Below are 17,753 nucleotides of genomic sequence, written 5' to 3' on the forward strand. Positions count from 1 at the left end.
CCCACATAAAATCCTAAAACTGAAAGAAAAGTTAATCTCAGCGACATAAAGTAATAAAATAATCTAAACTCTCAAAGTAAAGAGATGACACAGGAACCCATCCCTCCAATACTTAGGGTTTTCTCTTATTCCACTTTGTAATCACTCCGTAATTCTAAGGTGCGGTGATATACTTAGTGAATTTGCGCTTAGCGTATATTTAGATGGCAAAATATTAGCAGTCCAAAAACGGTTAATAAATTATTAATGCACTGTTTCCCCAATTTTGGGAAAATGGTCCCAAAAGTAAGCAATGATCTGGCTGGGATTTGCAGGCAGAACTCTTAAGCTCTTGAGATACGCAACTTACGTCCAGAAAACCTTCAAAATACAGAGATAATTAAACTGATACAGAAATACTTGGCTGAGGTTTTTTGAAAAGACCTGAAACACAGAGCTGTTATCTATGTGTAAACTTTGGGGAGCCAACCCAGAGACCCACACAGACATAGTTAATATTCCAACTACTTCAAAGGATGAGAGAAAAGGCAATCTTCCTTGAGTTCGATGCCAGCATTATCCAAAGTGGGTTGGGGATGTAATGGGAAAGACACAACAAGCAAAGGTAAACCAGGATTTCTTTTGTTGAAAGACTGCCTGGTTTGGGGAAATAGCCCCCTCACATTTCACAACAGAACAGTTCCTTTTATTGGTACTGTGCCATCATTCTTCCAGAAGCAATTTTCTGTTACTTGAAAAATAAAATTCCTCTTCCTTTTTCTTAAAACATTACAGCTTTCATCCCTATTTCTCACATGTCATTTTGCATTATAAATGTTTCTTTGAAATCCAGGCTAATTAAGACTGCTTCAGAAATCAGGGCTTAAGGTTGTCAGGCATACCTGACAACCCTTTGGCCAAACAATTTCCTTCCATTTGGATTTTTAATTAAGCATTCTGGAAGTATTTTAATACAAGAAAATGGTGAAAAAACAGCCAGTCAGTTTTGACTAATCCAAGGAAAGACTTCATTTTCTCTTGGAGACACACATGACAACTTCAACACTGACCGTGTAATAAATCAACCCCATCCCTGAAACTTAGCCCAGCTTTTCAGCCTCACATCCAAGCAAGGAAGAGCTTCTTTCCAGCTAAGTCAACAGGGGCCAAGCAAAGCTTAGCTGCCCAGTCACTCCTTGGATCTCTCTCACGTGAGACTGGAGATAATCATAAAGCAAGGCACATCTGACCAGAGGACACCACTGATTTCATGCTTTGTCACTAACAGCTCATATAATTCTCAAACTCATTGACAGTGTCACTGGAACAGCCAAGAGCAAGCAAGCCTGTTTTCCTCTCATTCCTGATTATTCCAGGACACTTCACTTAGTGCACTGCACAAAAGCCAGTTTCCAAAATGATAGTTATCTTACTCTCCAGCTGTTTTCAGCCTTGTGCAGTGTAACTTCTCCACAAAACCAAGTTTACATGAGATTTTCCTGCAAATATTTTGGGGGGGTTGGGGGTGGGCAGGCATATTTCTTTCTTACCTGAAACGGAGACTGGCTGTTGTAATTCTTGATCTCCTTGTTGGCTCCCCGGAACAGCAGCACCCTTGCACAGCTCTCCTGAAAATGGTAGAAGAATAAACTTATTAAAAAGGGTCTTTAGTTACTAAAGAGACGTTGTGGCTATGAGATGTGTTGCTGTTTGGTATGTATTTCCTTAGATAAGGAGTAAATTAAATAAATAGAGAAATTAAGTTATTAAAACAGTATTTTAAATATGACATGGCTTTAGGTGATTTTGCAGTGTGTAGAAACAATAAGCAAGTGTAAAAATTGTAGAGGGATGCAAGAGGTAAACATCTTACTAAATTTTTAAGAAACTGTACTGTGGAAATTCCATACTTGACAAACCAGATTTTACAGAAAATGTCTTAATTCAAAATGAAATTTGACTCTCATATGGTTTTTGCCTTTTTTGTAGGGAAAATAGAACTGCTCACAGTACAGCAAGCAGTACCTGGGATGAACGGTATCCTCCCCTACTGCTAAAAGTTAGACAAAGCAGTTTTACCACTTGCACACACTTACTTTGATTTTTTCAGCCTAACTTTAATTTAAAATATTTAATGTATGATTATATTTTTTAATACACCTGAAAATATTTGGTCTGCCTCTACTCACTGCACTGACCAGTTTTACCTTCTCTTTTTTTTTCCCCTAAAAAATATTAACAGTTACAGCACAAACAAACAGACCCCTTCGAACGAGAGAAAAGTACAGCTTCAGGCACTCTGAACTGAGGAAATCTGCAAATAAGATCCCTTAAAAGCAATTTTTTTGGACACAATACAGTGTATTGCTTAAGTCACTGCTCTGCACTGCTGTAAAATACGACTGACCATAACCTGCTAGAAATCCTCCGTGGTTCTGGCACGGTTCTCAGGATACTAGACTTTTTGATGACCCATATATATGCTGTATTTCCTACTTGTCGTCTTGAATGTTCACCTTAGGACCTTATGCAAACCAGTTCAACATTTCATAATGGTTTTATGTTTCCTCATCATAAATATTTCTATTAACTTTATTATGCTTTCCAGATTTCTTGTCATGTTGTGCTATGGGGTTCTACCTGCTGAGGTATTTCAGTGTGCTGCCTTTCACTTTTAACAGTAAATTTGCAGCCAGAGAAAACAATCATATAATTTAGCTATCTTAGTGACAGAAATAAAGCTCATTTACTCAACTCTGAGTCATAAGTGAATGCACAGAAATTATGACTGAAAATCATTTTTGTCTTGTGGTTTCTAATTTATCACGCCAGATTCTTGATCCCATTAAGCCTCCTCCATCACAGGGTTGTCCTAAATATATCTGGGGAGGCGGCTATCCTGCCCTTTCACCAAGACTCAGTACTCCAAGAGGATATCCTTTTGCTCCCACACTTCCTATTCTGTATAACAGGCTGAAACAACAGAACGGATCATACCTCAAGGCAGTGTATTAACAATCAGCTCATAGATGGTAATTTTTTAATGAGATATAATTAATTGAGATAGTTTCATTTGCTTGCACTGAAATCTGCACATCAGGTGCGTTCTCTCTCCCTCTAAACATAGAAGGACCAAGAGCAATGTGTAAAATGTCAAAATGTTGTTCTCATTTTTCTGCATTCTGTATTAGCAATCATGCAAAGAAGTAAATGTTGCTGCAATCTAGATTAAGAACTCCAGGTTTAAAAAAAAAACAAGCAGAAGAAGAAGAAAGGAAGAAAAAGTTCTTTTCAGGGTTACTTTTCCAAGAATTCCTTTTTGACTGACTCCTAAATGGTTCTAGGTTTGCACACTACATTACATTCCCATTATAACAACTATTCCACCAGGTACTGTTCAGTAAACATACTGGAAATGTTAGTAGAACCCTTTAGCGTGAAAATGCCCAATTTTGATCATGAACTTGAGGATATAAATAACAATATTAAGAAACATACTGTATTTATTGGCTGATGATTCATTTCATTATCAGAATAAATAATGCAACACTACAAAAGCAAAAGAATTACACGTTTAAAAACTACATGACTTACAAATTTAAGCTCTGCCAAGTAACAAAACACACGCAAAGTGATTTATTAAATGGTTTTGATACGAAAAGTTTTGAGAACAGTGGTCAGGGTTGTTCAACCTAAGGATTTTCAAGAAAACTTGCTTTGGATGAAGCACTGCAGTTGTTATTTATTCTTTTAAAACAAACAGAAGCATTCTTAGCTTCGTCTTCTCTTCTTTTTGTCTCCTCCCCATTCTTCCAGTACTAAGGGGAACAAACTAGGGAGAATAAGCAAAAAAGTCACCACCAGAAAGATTGCTTTTCCTTTGTTAATTCAATGGAAATTCCACATTTTAGAGCTCCTGATTGTTAAGGTGCTGCCTACGAATGCCATAACTCCTGTTTGCATGTATTTTAGCTCTGACAACATAGTAACTTCTGATATCAAGAGCTCAGTATTGCTCATTCATTATATCATACATGAACTGAATATGCAGCAGCTTTTTAGACTTCATAAGATTAAAAAGAATTTCACAGAGAAGCGTGGGCTTGTCAGCAGATTAGATTCAGTTTCTTGTCTGAGAGCTAATTACCTGATTTAATACTGAACAGTTTTCATATAGAATCCAATCCACTGACTGCAAGAAGGCAGGCTTCATCCCAGCGTTGTTATTTGCAAAATACAGAGCCATAAGATCTGTCTAGATTTTATTCAGTTACTGGAGAGCCATGAAATGACTTTAAAAAACAAGAATTTATTCAGACCAGCACTTAGGTGACACTCAGGAAAACAGAATTACCAACTTCAGGAATTATCCCAAGAAAATTCCCCAGGGAAGACTGGAAGGGAAAAATCAAATGGGTAATGACTCCATCTACAGGAATCAAGAGGTAAAAGGATACTGCTGTCCTTCCCATCCTCTCCATCCAGAGAAGACCAGCACTGTTCCTTCCACACTAGCTAATAACAACTCTCAATAAAAGGGACACTGAAAAAAATCAGCACAGGTTACTGCTCACAGCACCCTGAGATCAGCATCCTGATCAGGTGATCAAGGAAAACAGAAGCATGACAGCGTAGTCACAAGATGTTAAACTTCCATTCACAAAGCCAAGTTTGATGACTATGAAAATATTTGCAAATTTGTAGACGCAATTTCAATTAGAGTCTTTAAATCTTCCACAGAACAATTTTTTCCACCAAGGTGAGGAAAAAAACCTCATCTCTACATGCAAAAATACTGCCATTCTACACGATTATTCGAATTTCAGCATTATACTGCATAACCTTTGCCAAAAGCATATGATCTTGTCAACAACTATAGTCATGAAAACACTGTGATAAAATGGTCACAAAAAACCAGATATCAGTTCACATTATTAATTTTTTATGTGCATTACGGTCCCGGCTTCAAAATTCTTACTAAGCAAAAGTGAAGTTAATGAGATTAAAGTAAATGTTATTATTTTTTTCAACAGAAGCGCTTATAGTTACACACGTTAAGCTCTTGATATGAAGCCAAAAAGCAAAACTTTTCTTGAGATAAGGGTGAATTTCACTCCTCTGCAAAATTTTCTAGGAATTTTAAAAGCGCCAACTTGCAAAAGCATTGCATGCCTGCAGTCACAGAAACCATCCAAGCTGAGCAAAGAAACTCTTGCTGACCTTAGAGTAGTTGCTGTAGTACTTGGCAGCCTGTTGAAGACACTTGGCAGACAGTGAGCAAGAAGCAGTCCATTGGGGTACTGCCCCCGCTGATACGCTGCGTGCTTCAAATAATCAGCTTTAACGAGGAAGATTTGCACTCTTCATGATTTGGTATCAATTATGACACACACATCAAGTCAACAGTATTGAAAAATGTCAAGCTATTCCCAAAATTCTATTTCTTTAAAAAGTTGAGGGTATTTTAGACCTGATTGAGGGATCCGTCTTGACAAGACTTTTGAAAAAAACTAAGATGGCAATTAAGAAGCAGATGCTTTAGCAGATGTTTCACTAGTTACAGTCACATCTCATGACTTGTCTTTTCCTAATTCGGTGTTTCAACATAGTTGTAAAACTCATTCCCTCCCCATCCCATCCATGCAAAGAGAGTATAATATGCTATCAAATCAAATGGTTCTATTATTTGTAAATGACTGCACAAGTTGTAAACAGCAGAGAATCTGGCATCTTCTCTATAATCTACAGATACATTTCCACAGTATTTTTCAAGTATTTTTTATTTAATTCTAATTTAAATTCTAGCAAAACAGCGATAAATTTTGAATAGGAAACAAATATTTAGATATGATAGAAAAAAAACATAAGCTGGTAGAACATGGTGTCGGTTTATTTTCTAATTAATATGCATATTCTCACTACCTACAATGAGCAGCCCTATTTGACATCAGTGAATAAAATACTAATAAAATAGATTTTAATTCTGTTCTTTCTAGTTTCTACGACCGCTGTTTACAACCTCCAACATTTCATTCCATATTAAATAAAACAAATTAAAAATAATGAGCTACATTCTTCTTCAGTGTAACATGCCTCTACAGATCAATAATAATGGGAAATTTATGCCAAAATGAATTTATTAAAAGCGAGGAAACTGCACTGCAGGAAAGCCTAACACCAAACCAGTAAGATCCTTCAACAGAAAACTCAACAAGCCTCTGTTTCTCTGGATGAACATGAAAGATTTAGCATTTGTACCCTAATTCAGTCTCTTTTTCCTGGCTACATGTCGTTCTCTTACAGCACTGGTTTCCAGTCTCCACGGGACTGGATTCCCCAGACCCACTGCCTTGCAAAGCCAGACATCCCTCCCCACTTAGCCACACAGAGGGGACCCCAGGCAGCCCTCAGCTCCTGCCGAGGACCTTTATGTCGCTGAAGGAGGACGGTATGACTCTGCGGCACGGGGTCTGTGGCAGAGGAGGCACGTGCCAGCTCACCTGGTTGTACAGGGCACAGATGTGCAGCGCTGTGTTTCCCGAGGCGTTCTGCGCACACATATCGGCACCGTAGAAGAGGAGGTGCTCTAGATGTTGGACGTGTCCATATCGGCAAGCCTATAAAGAGATGCATTCATATTTTGGTCATTGTACAATCTAGGCAAGTGTTCCAGGTAAAGATTTTTAGTGGAGAAGATGCCATTTTACTTAGGGTCTAATTTTTAGAACCACCTCAGACTGAATGGGAGGGCTAATACCCAGACGTGCGTACCTGCCCATAAACGCCAATGTGTGCACTTCAGGTACGGCAAGTCTGTGCATAAGTTTAAGCCAATGTTTTTTTGAGGAACAGCCGTTTAATATCTCAAGAAAATACAAAGTTTGACACTTTTTATCCACTAATATTTGTAACTGTCAAATGGGACAAGCAGACTTCACAAAACGGGTTTTTTTGTCCTGCTAACCTTCGGAAATGACCCACTAGATGGCACTAAGATGATCAGATTTCTAAAGCTTGCCTTTAAGGTGTGAAAACAGTTTGGGGAAAGCTGGCTAAAATTTGAGAAAATAATCTTATTCTTTGATGTCAAGCAGACACACGGTATACACAGGGGACCGATCCAAAAGAGGGGGAATTACTTTATCAGTCACACAAATCAAATTATAAACCCTGAATACTTGGAAGTAAACACCTGTGAATGAGAATCCAGTGAAATTTGAAGCTTTCCTGATTAGCAAGTAAGTTTGAGAAAAATCACAGTATTCATTAGTCTCATTTACTTCACTACCTTCTTTATAACACACTGAGTGTTGTAACACACCTCCCAATTTGTAATGTTTTTAACTTCGTCTCGTCTCAGATTGGTATTATTCCTGTATAGTAATATGGAATTTAAGCTGAGAGATACAGGTATACAAAGCCATTCACTCTGACTTCAGTGGGAGTTACAGAGCTACACATCTTGCAGTTTGGATCAGAAAAATTAAGTGTACTGCTCAATACACAAATTAAATCTGTGACACATCCCAAATCCTAGTCTATTACATCTTTTCTTCCTCCATTTTCCATTTTCAACACACAGAGAAAAAACAGTGTTTATTAAATAGTTAATTCCTTTAGAAACTATCTGCAAAAATAATGGAGACATTATACCAGCTCTTATTAGAACAGGAACATTTTAACACTGGGCAACCGAAAACAAGCATCCAATCCAACCACAAGCAAAGGGAGAAACAGGACCAAACCATAACAGTGTTTCTGACTGTGCAGAAGATTTGAGCACATGCACAATTAGCTATAAATTACCAATTCCGTCTACTCTCTAAAAGTCACTCAACATCTAGGTATGAATGTGCAGATGTGGCAATGTGCAGATGTGCAGATGGGGGCAACCTCTTCAGCAAGGCTGGTTGTGACAGGACAAGGGGTGATGGTTTTAAACTAAAGGAAGGGAGATTTAGCCTCGATATAAGTTAAAAATGTTTTGCAATGAGGGTGGTGAAACACTGGCCCAGGTTGCCCAGAGAGGTGGTCGATGCCCCATCCCTGGAAACACTCAAGGTCAGGCTGGCCGGGGCTCTGAGCAACCTGATCTAAGTGAAGATGTCCCTGCTCACTGCAGGGGGGTTGGACTGGATGGGCTCTAAAGGTCCCTTCCAACCCAAACCTTTCTATGATTCTATTCTACGATTCTATGTAATTATTAAAATAACTCCTAAAATACAAGAACTAATTCCAACTTTCTATTCCTACTACAATAAGCTGGACTAAAACCAGGCCCTTTCTCCACTTTGCTTCCTTTACTAGAGCGGGATTTGCTGCCTCCTCTTTGCCGATCTGACAATAATGCTTACTCAGCTTACAGGGAGGCGCTGGAAGACAACCAATGCAGGGGAAACGCATTTCCCCTCCTTACAGGGCTCTGCGTGCCAGGTGAGCTGTCCAAACTAATCATCAGGGCTCCCCAGCACGGTCAACAGAGAGAGACAGGTATCTCCAGAGGATATCCTTTTTATTACTACCCTAGCACAGCATGAACCGCCACCTTAGCTTTTCCCCTTTACTATTAGGGTAACCCAGAGGTTTATCTTCTACTGTTGAAGTTTGTGTTAGCAAAATGAAAAATCTACTTGCTACCAATTTTGCTCTCGCCATGAAAGGTAACTTTGCCTTCTTCACACAGATGCCAACATAGAGGATTGTATCATATTACCATCTTTCTTAATTCACTGAGGAATGCTTCTATTATCCATTACTGAAAACAGATTGCCTGTAATCCAGATGTAAACATTGATTTATTTAGGATTGCGACCAATGGGTTTAGAAATCTCTGTTTCATTATGAGAAATAATAACCATATGTGTATAAGGCTGGGTTTTCAAAATAAGGAATTTTTCTCTATATTTTCAGGGAGTCCAGATGGGGCAACGCTTTGATCTATACAATCCATTTCCTCCACATCCTCAGAAACAATGGTACTAAATTAATCCTTGTTTTTTCATATTAGAGATGGATCCAAACCCCCTCAATCTGAACACACACAGTGAAAAAGCTTGGATCCCTGCCGAAACCTGGGTACCAAAACTACCTCCTATTTCTTTTGAAGAAAAGAAGTTCTGTACCGAAAAGATGAGTGCACAGAAAAGAAAGTGGGCCTAGATAACCTAAGCAGGCCTGTACAGTTGATTACTCATATCTTTAATCTGATCACACTACATCAGTTCCATATTTTATGATCACTCAAACTCAGCCATACAGAGGAAAGGCATAAAACAGCCGCAGTGTCATTAGGACCGCTAGAAACTTTGAACTTGGTAAACTACTGAGTTTATCGCTATGCAAAGAGAAATTAATAAAGCATTCTTATGCAACTGTTGCATAGTATTCAGATGTTTCTGGAGAAGACAAGTTAAAAGAATTCAAAGAAAAAGTTGTTTCAGAAAATGTCTTACCAAACATTATAGTTCTTTTTGAAAGATACAGTTTAGGTCTTTGGTGAGGAAGGAGATCTACATTTCCAACAGCTGTGCTGAAGCTGACTAAGATGTGCCAGCACCTGATGAATTCTGGCACCACAGCTGGCTCAAGGTATCATGAGCACCACGAACCTCAAAAGATTACTTTTTAAAAATATTTTTTCTTCATAGAGCACGCTACCGCCTTTATCTGCACACTGAATACGTAAGAGAGGAAAGAAAAACCCACGTACAAACAGCAAAAGAAAAATCATTAGAATGCCAGTTTCCACACACACAGGGAATGAAAACTGACTCAAACTGTGAGTTTGTAGGAGTTTAACATCCTTCAGTGCAACAAACTGAAGGATCCCAGCAGCAGGATCCTGAATCCAAATCTTCCTGTAAAATTCACCAGAAAGAAAGGAGAAAGTACCTCTGACAAACACGCGAGAAGCATTACCAAGGATACTAAAATTGGCATCTAACAAAAAGATTGAGTTACACTTTTTTGCTGAAGCGCCACTCACAGGATGCTAAACTCCCAAGAGTCCATTACATAAATATGACTAGTGCAATTTCTGCAGCAAAATCCACAGTAACCATAGTTCAAAGTTACAGAACTCCATTGGAACAGTTTCCACTTCTAATTCACCACAGCAGGATGCAAAGTAACGAGCAAATAGAAAAAGGAAGAAATTCCGTACTTGTACGTGCAGGGACTAAATATATCCAAAAGGCCTTCAGAACAGCGTTTAACCATAGAACCTAAATGGCACATTTCCTCATGCAACTTCCACTCCAAACAAAAAGTAAGCTTTCCTACCTGGTGAATTTCTTGCCATCCATTTTCATCTTTGCAGCTCACCGTCGCGTGTTCATGAAGTAACAGTTCGCAGCAGTAAGGATCCCCTCCCACAATAGCAGTGTGGTACAGCGGTGTCAGGCCACAGCTGTCTTTGTAGTTAGGAGATGCTCCAAGCTCTAAAAGGGTCTGAAAGCAATCACAAACTGTGAAAAAAATATATTTTGGAGCGAATTCTAACTACAAAGGGACTTTTCTACCTGAAGAAGTCATTACAAGGTTGATTTTTGCCATAACATATTTTTTGCTCACTTCTTTATAAGCTGATGTAACGGGCCGCGGCACAGGGTAAGTTAAACAAGGAGTGACCTCGGAAGAATTAGGATCTGAAGGAATGTATGGAGACAGCAAGGAAGGGATGAGTGGCTATGTCCAATTTCCATCCCCTCATGAAGCTCAGAAATCTCAGTTCTGAAAATGTCACATTGCCTTTGCAACACATTCACCTCTTCAGTTACAAGATGTTTTATCAAAAATGTCAAGCAAATTGAATATCTGTCAAAAGGAAATAAGCAAACGCCATAAACATAAGACTTAATCTAGAATATCAAGGTGATTTAAGAATACCTGTTAAAAAAACAAAAGAAACCAGGAAAGATATAATGTGTAATCCATGCCACTGGCGTTTGCTTTCAAAGAGATAAGCAACAATAATGCTATTCATATTTCTTCAGACAGATCTTTCCCAATCTATCAGTGAATAAAGTTAAATTTACCACAGTTTCTTAGGCCCTTTACTGAAAGCAAATCCTAAGATTTGAAAGCTACAAGAAAGCACTGGAACAAGTACATATTAAAGGATCCATCGAGACAATAATTAACTGAAAACATTCTTTATGCATTTTTTTTTTTTCTATAAATTAACGTATCATTTGCTACCAAAAGCAGTTACCTTGAGGGTTACTTGGTTCTTGGCTCTGGCTGCTTTGTGCAGAGCTGTCATTCCATCTTTGGCTCTGAAGTCCAAATGTGCTCCACCATTTTTCAGAGCTTTTATCACTTCTACTGTATTGTCAAGCTGAACTGCCAAAGTCAGGGGTGTTTCTAAAGAAGAGAATAGCATGTACTTGAAAAATGATGAGCAAATTTATAAAATAAAGAATATTTGCTTTACAAATGGTAAGTTAAAATGGCGCTCAAAGAAAATCATAAATTATCCATTTTCTCCTTTGGACAGCAAAACCATATAGACTCCATCAGCCTTGAGTTATGAAGGCAACAGAGAGAATGGATGAGATTCAGCCCCTTTATAAATTTAGGTTGAACAAACCCAAGGTACTACTTTATGCTGCTAGTTTTATTGTTCTGACCTCCACTTTCTAGGTCATGATAGTTTGGGTCCAGTCCTCTGTCCAACATCTTTGTGATTTTTTCCACTGAGAGATGGTGGACGTGATCCATAAATTTTCTCAAATTAGCCTGAAACAAAGAGTGACAAATTAATCATCCTCTAATTTGAAACAGAAAATACTCTGTCGATTGATGTCAATATCCATTGACATCATTGAACAGCAGTTAATTCACATTCCTGGAGAATCTGGCTTTATACTGAGAGCACAAACCCTACAGTTTATAACGTTCAAAAGCCAAACACAGTAAGAAGATTCTTGTTTTCATAGTTTTAAGGAAAATCTGACTGAAATATTCATTCAGTAAGAAATGAGGATGGCGTATGGTAATCATTATTATTATTCTGACCAGCAAACAAGTCTAAAGAATATAGATTGGCATTTTGTGCGTGCTGCAAGCTCGTGGTATTCATGAAGTAAGGTTCATTTAAAATTACTTGTATACATATGGAAGAGCCCATCATGGGAATTCTTCTATGTGAGGAATTCCTGGATCATAATCCACACATCCCTGTTGGCGCTGGAAGCACCCACTGTTTGCTGTTCAGCGGTTGGCCCAGGTGGTAATGAACCCCTACTTATTTCCAGTTTCTCAGACACATTGCTTTGCAATTGCTAACTTCTCCAGTAAATTGGGCTTACCTTCGTATGAAGCTTGGCCAGCTGTTTTTCATCAAGATTGAATTGTTTGTACACTCTTTTCTTGTATCGAAACTGAGGGAGGGAAAAAAAAGAATAAATTTACAGTGTCCTATTTTGCATAAAAGCTCATAATATAATTTCCTGACCTTACCAGAAAGTATCATATACGGTGATGTAGATTTAGGCAAAATTCAAAAAAAACTTAGCATTTCATTTTGAATATTCACCAATAATGACCACTCTGTTTAACAAAGCGGCATCATAGTCTTACAGTTCACATAAGCAAAATTCTCATCTTGTATAAATATACTGGAATCGGTGGAGGTGTATGGGAAATGAGATCAGTCTCTAGAATCTACATAAATAAGCAAGAATTACAGTGGAAAGAGCTTTTCCCTAATGGTATCTGTGCACTTTCATTTATATTCTCAGGCAGAAAGAAGAACTGGGGAGGCATGTTAAATAAATACATATTTCAATATATCATCTTAGCATTTCTGAAATTACAAAAAAAAAAAATGATTCCTGAAAAATCCCTTAATCAACATAGGCAAAATGTACACATGGGAATAGTCCTCCTGATGTTTAACAGGAGGACTGGTCCTGCAAACGAGGCTCAGAGGATTGCCTCTTTTGGCTGACAGTCACTCACATTTTACCCTGAACGGTTTGCTACCCTCTGGCCACAGTAGCAAGATCTGCAGCAAAAATCATGGGGTTTACACAGTTATAATTTACTATTATCTGATCATACTACACAGAATTCAAAGAATGCAGCATGTCTGTTGGACAAGGAGACTGTACTGAACAAGGCTTTAATACCGGCTTTTCACAAGACCACTTTTAACCCCTGAATTGCACGCCTTCAGCTGCAGTGAGAAGGGTTTTGCAAACAGCACTCACAAAACAACATGACAGAAACAAATGAAGTGGTTATTTACTTTGCTTATGGCTCTAATAGGGACATCAGTGATTGAATCTCTGAAATAAGCTGCTAGAAAAGCTTGATGTGAAACCTTCTCTGGATCTTGGTTCTTTTTTCTTGGATTGTGTTATAGTGGAGTAAGTCTATTAACTGCAGATTATTAGTGGTTGATGTACCACCATACAAGCAATAACTAATTAAATACTAGTTTCATGCCCCAGTTTCCTGCTGAACTGTGTTACAGTGTGATCTGGCTCTGCTCCATGTTTGCCCAGTGCCATAATAGCACTGCCCAGTTTATCCCCCAGCTGCACAGCCTCTGCGCGAGCAACAGAGAGGGGGGAAATGCCAGTCTCTATGTGTGACTGCTTCACACGTACACACCCTCGCATCTCTTAGTGCTTTCCCAGGAGACAGACAGAGGCAATCTGTGTGCTCTGCAGGAGGGCACAGGGGAAACTAGAGGAGACAACAAAAAAAAGCTTCCCTGGGACAGAAAGGCGCTCTCTGTGGGAGAAAGCAAAGGCTGGTTATTCAGCAACTGATCCCCTACTATAGCAAACCTAATCAAAGACCCAAAAGCTTAATCTAGAACCTTACATTTCTTTATTAAATCGCAGAATAAGATACATCTCCCATGTCCTCAGCAGAGGAAAACTCCAGAATCCAATCTCCCAAAGGGGCTGATTCTTTGCAGCCTTTTGGGGATAACACATGGAACAGCTCGACCAAACAAGCGAACGCCAGTACTTCTGTGAGCAAGGGTTCAAGTTCAGTCTCGCTGATCACTATTGCCTAAATGCAATTCAGATGCATGTAGGAACCTCAAATACAGCTGACTGTATAATTTGCATCAGAATACAAACGTTTCAGATATTAGATCTAAAAATACCTCTAGTGAAGGTACTCCTTTATTCACTGGCTGTGGGTATTCCCTAAGAAGTCGTTCCTCATCCAAAAACTTCCCGTCTCTACCATTGCTTGCAGGCTGGAACAGTCCATAATTCAGGACATCTTTCAAACTCTGATTCAAAGTACACAAGATTCGTTGCTTTGCAACCCACACTGAAGCTTCTGGGTTAAACCGAATGCATTTCTGCAAAGATAGATTATTTGTAAAATGTAAGTAATGAAAAGACATTTAAACAGGTCTCTTACATTCTAAAAGTTACGAGTGTCAGAAACATATACAAACATATGCAATAAGCCTACAAATTCCATGCCAAAACATACACGAACAGAATTATATTTCAGACGTGGATTCCTCTATAACAACTAATACACAAGTGCTGTGAAAACACAGGACATTCCAAGTCCTTCCCCAAACATCAGAGACTATAACCTTCTGGGAAGGAACACCTCCATGGCAAATCTGCTTGAAAAGCCAAGTGAAAGGGCTGTTACAAGATGTTTAACTGTCCACTTGATTTGAGGCTGTTCTGACAGTCAGTCTGATCTGCAATAATTTCACAAAAAAAACAGTACTCAGGCAAGAATTCTGATTCATTTTAAGCTATGTTTATCTTGGGTAAGTTTATGGGAGAAACTAGACGACGTGAAGGAGCAGTGGACTTGCACACCTTGAAAATCCTTTCCAGTTCACTGCTTCTTACCAAGTTGGAATTTAAGAAATTTAGGGATGGTGCAATTGTAGCTTACGTTGCAGTCATCGGCTCTGAGCTACCAGCAGGTGGCAATACCTAAAAATCCATTTCTTGCCTCTGATGTGTGTTATGAACGTACAGTGCTGCTGGGCATCGTACCCATATCGGGCCATGAGAAGGGCTGGTACCAAGCTGCCACGGTAGAGCTACGGCACAGGAGTCCCTCCTCTGCCCACTCAAAGGGCATCCCCGTCCCTTCATGATGCAAGGATTGCATGTGGGCCAAAGAAAAATTTTAACAGGTATATCTTTCTTTATCAGTACATTTCCATGAGCATAGCTGTAATTCTGGCTACAGCAACAATGGCAGTAACTGGTCTTCGGGGCTCTTCTGAAGACCTCTGCTACTCTTCATGTTATAATTGTACATAGAGGTCAGAGAACAGCAGAGCAAGTAAAAATAAGCTGTTGTTTTATGAAAAGAGTGAAGTGTTTACTGTAACGTTACCCACAGCTGCTTCTGCAGCGCTCACCTCTGCAGTATCTGTTGGCATCTTTTTCAAGTCCCGAGGCCATCCATAAGAAAATGGCTGCAGTTCGTCTTTTAGAACTAAACATCCTTATCCCGGCAAGCTCTGCATACAGCTGAAAGTAATCTCTGCTCCCATATACACAAATCAAGTAACAAACTCATTTGAGTATTTCAATTCTGAATTTTGAAGGGCAAATTCAAAGGCAGAAGTCACAATATTTTGTAAGTTCACAGTGTCTTCTTGACTCTTCCAATATTACACGGCAAATATTCTCAACAGTATCAAGTACAAACGGGACATGAAGGACTTTCAATATACAACTGGTTTTAACTGAGCAAACACTACAGTCAACCAGTCCTCCATATATATTCACTTTATCAGAGCAGAGATGACTAGCTGATTTTGAATATCAGGACATACTGAAGTTGAAGAGTTAGGCTCTGTTTCTGTGAATTAATCTTCAGATAGGAGGACTATCGATAGACACCGACACCGAGATGTCCTCTCTCTATCGCGGCTGACTAGTGGTGCCACTGAAGTTGCCGTGATAGCATCTCACAGGGGTTTGCCCAAGGAAGCAAGGCAGGCTCGTGAGCATTGGGCTCTGCCCAGCTCCACTGCTCCTGGGCAAGAATTATTGAAAATTACCGTTTCTCTTTCATCAGTTCCTGCACAAACTGCACTTTTTCAGATATGGCTCAAGTACTGGTGTTAAGACACTTCAGGGTGTGCAAGGGAGGAGCAAATAAGCTTCCATTGCAATGCGCTCAGGCAATGCTTTGGCCTAGGAAATAGCAGATACCTTTAATCCTTTACAGTCTTAAGTATAAAAATGTAATCCAATGAGATATTAGATTTTGTCACAAATAAAGTAGGCTAGGAATCAGTTTTCATTCCCCTTAAATATTTCACATTTTGAGGTGTTTTGTGAACAGATGAGGGGTTTTAAATGGTGGAGGGAAGGAGAGAGGGAGACAAAAAGAACATTATAAACAGTATTTTCCTTCCCAAACAGCCCGGTAGTTAATGTACTGTCTTAGCAGCAAGGGCAATCTGTTTTAAATCCCTGTGTTCCTTCAGCTCTGAACCTCACTTGCCCCATGACTCTTACACGGATTCAAACTTCAATACAAAGTTCAGATTCAAACATCGGCAGTTTTCGGCAACTCTAAAAACTGCCAGTTACAATGTATGTTATGAGCTTCGCTCCTACATGCTGTATCACTATGCAGTGACCGTCATTATCCACACAGCCTGAAAGATTATAACAAATGCTATTAAAATGGAAAGAAGCAAAGATAATCTTGAAAGTACATGGGGTTTTTTTCTCCCCCAGGAAACTCTTTCTTACATGAAATTCTTAGTGGAACAAATTATTTTTTCACTTCTACGACACTGCTTTGATTTTAACAATATAAAACACGCACTTCTGATCGCAATTTTACTAAGTCTGCTTTTTTTAATGCACCTTGAGAACTCAACATGTTCAACTTTGTTCAGTCTGTTCTTATGTTCTATCTGTTCTTGACGGTATGTGATACTGCAGAAAATGGTGTGCACTTATAATTCTCAAATATTTGCTAAATTGGCAAAATTACAAATAATTTCAAATTTCTTCAGAATATATTTCAATGGAAAAATCAATCTTTCTACAGTCTTCATGCACATTGCATCAGTAACGTACAATATTTATCTTCTGAAATAATTTGCTTTCCACAGGTCTGACATTGGCACATTTATATAATGCATGGGGAGAGGATATACTAGTTTAACCACCTTCACTGGACTGAAACGGCTGTGAGGAATTCTTTTTGTGCAGTAGCCCGAAGGCTTGTTTCAAAATGAGTTATCTGATAACTATAGCACTATTGTATTTCTACTACATGAGCTACAATATTTTGTAGAGTCCTCGATGGCAGAATAAATATGGAAATGCTTTGAAACTAGTAATTTCACAAACTAGTTTATTCACAGCCCTAGATTTCCTAGTGATTCAAGAAAAAAAAAAGTGTTTATTTTAATCAGTGTTGATCCCATTGGGAATTTATAATTAAGATCAATAATGTAAAAAACAAACCAATAACCAAACAACCGTTTCCTACCAAAATTTCTCAGACTCAGAGAAGTGAAACTAGTGAGAAGAGTGACTATTTCAGCCTCCCACAAAGCCAGGCAGGATAGCGAGGGATACTGTTACCACTCTCTTGGAGGCAGCTACTGAACAAGAAGATAAGAAGGACCACTCAAATGCTGCATAAGGTGTATTTTAGATCAGCCTGCCCCTGGAACACCTCCCCTGTGTCATTTTGCTGCCCATCGGGCAGCCCCCCCAGGACAGAGGCCACCACAGTCATCATCTCCATCGTGTAGATGAGTCGTTACCTACTGCCACGCTTTCTAC

At 38.9% G+C, this 17,753-nt stretch overlaps 1 protein-coding gene across 2 annotated transcripts in view; it reads right to left on the reverse strand.

The window, feature by feature from the left end:
• Nucleotides 1-17,753, reverse strand: part of SHANK2 (SH3 and multiple ankyrin repeat domains 2) — a 363,557-nt gene that overhangs the window by 298,913 nt on the left and 46,891 nt on the right. For both annotated transcript variants that reach the window (XM_075095009.1, XM_075095008.1), the window contains 7 exons: nt 14,108-14,311; nt 12,291-12,362; nt 11,610-11,718; nt 11,192-11,343; nt 10,261-10,428; nt 6,480-6,596; nt 1,530-1,607 (listed from right to left, as the gene is read on the reverse strand). In XM_075095009.1, the coding sequence (XP_074951110.1) occupies nt 1,530-1,607; nt 6,480-6,596; nt 10,261-10,428; nt 11,192-11,343; nt 11,610-11,718; nt 12,291-12,362; nt 14,108-14,311 (900 nt within the window). The remainder of the gene's footprint in view (nt 1-1,529; nt 1,608-6,479; nt 6,597-10,260; nt 10,429-11,191; nt 11,344-11,609; nt 11,719-12,290; nt 12,363-14,107; nt 14,312-17,753) is intronic.

Source organism: Phalacrocorax aristotelis, chromosome 5, assembly GCF_949628215.1.
Source record: "Phalacrocorax aristotelis chromosome 5, bGulAri2.1, whole genome shotgun sequence".
Classification (NCBI taxonomy): domain Eukaryota; kingdom Metazoa; phylum Chordata; class Aves; order Suliformes; family Phalacrocoracidae; genus Phalacrocorax; species Phalacrocorax aristotelis.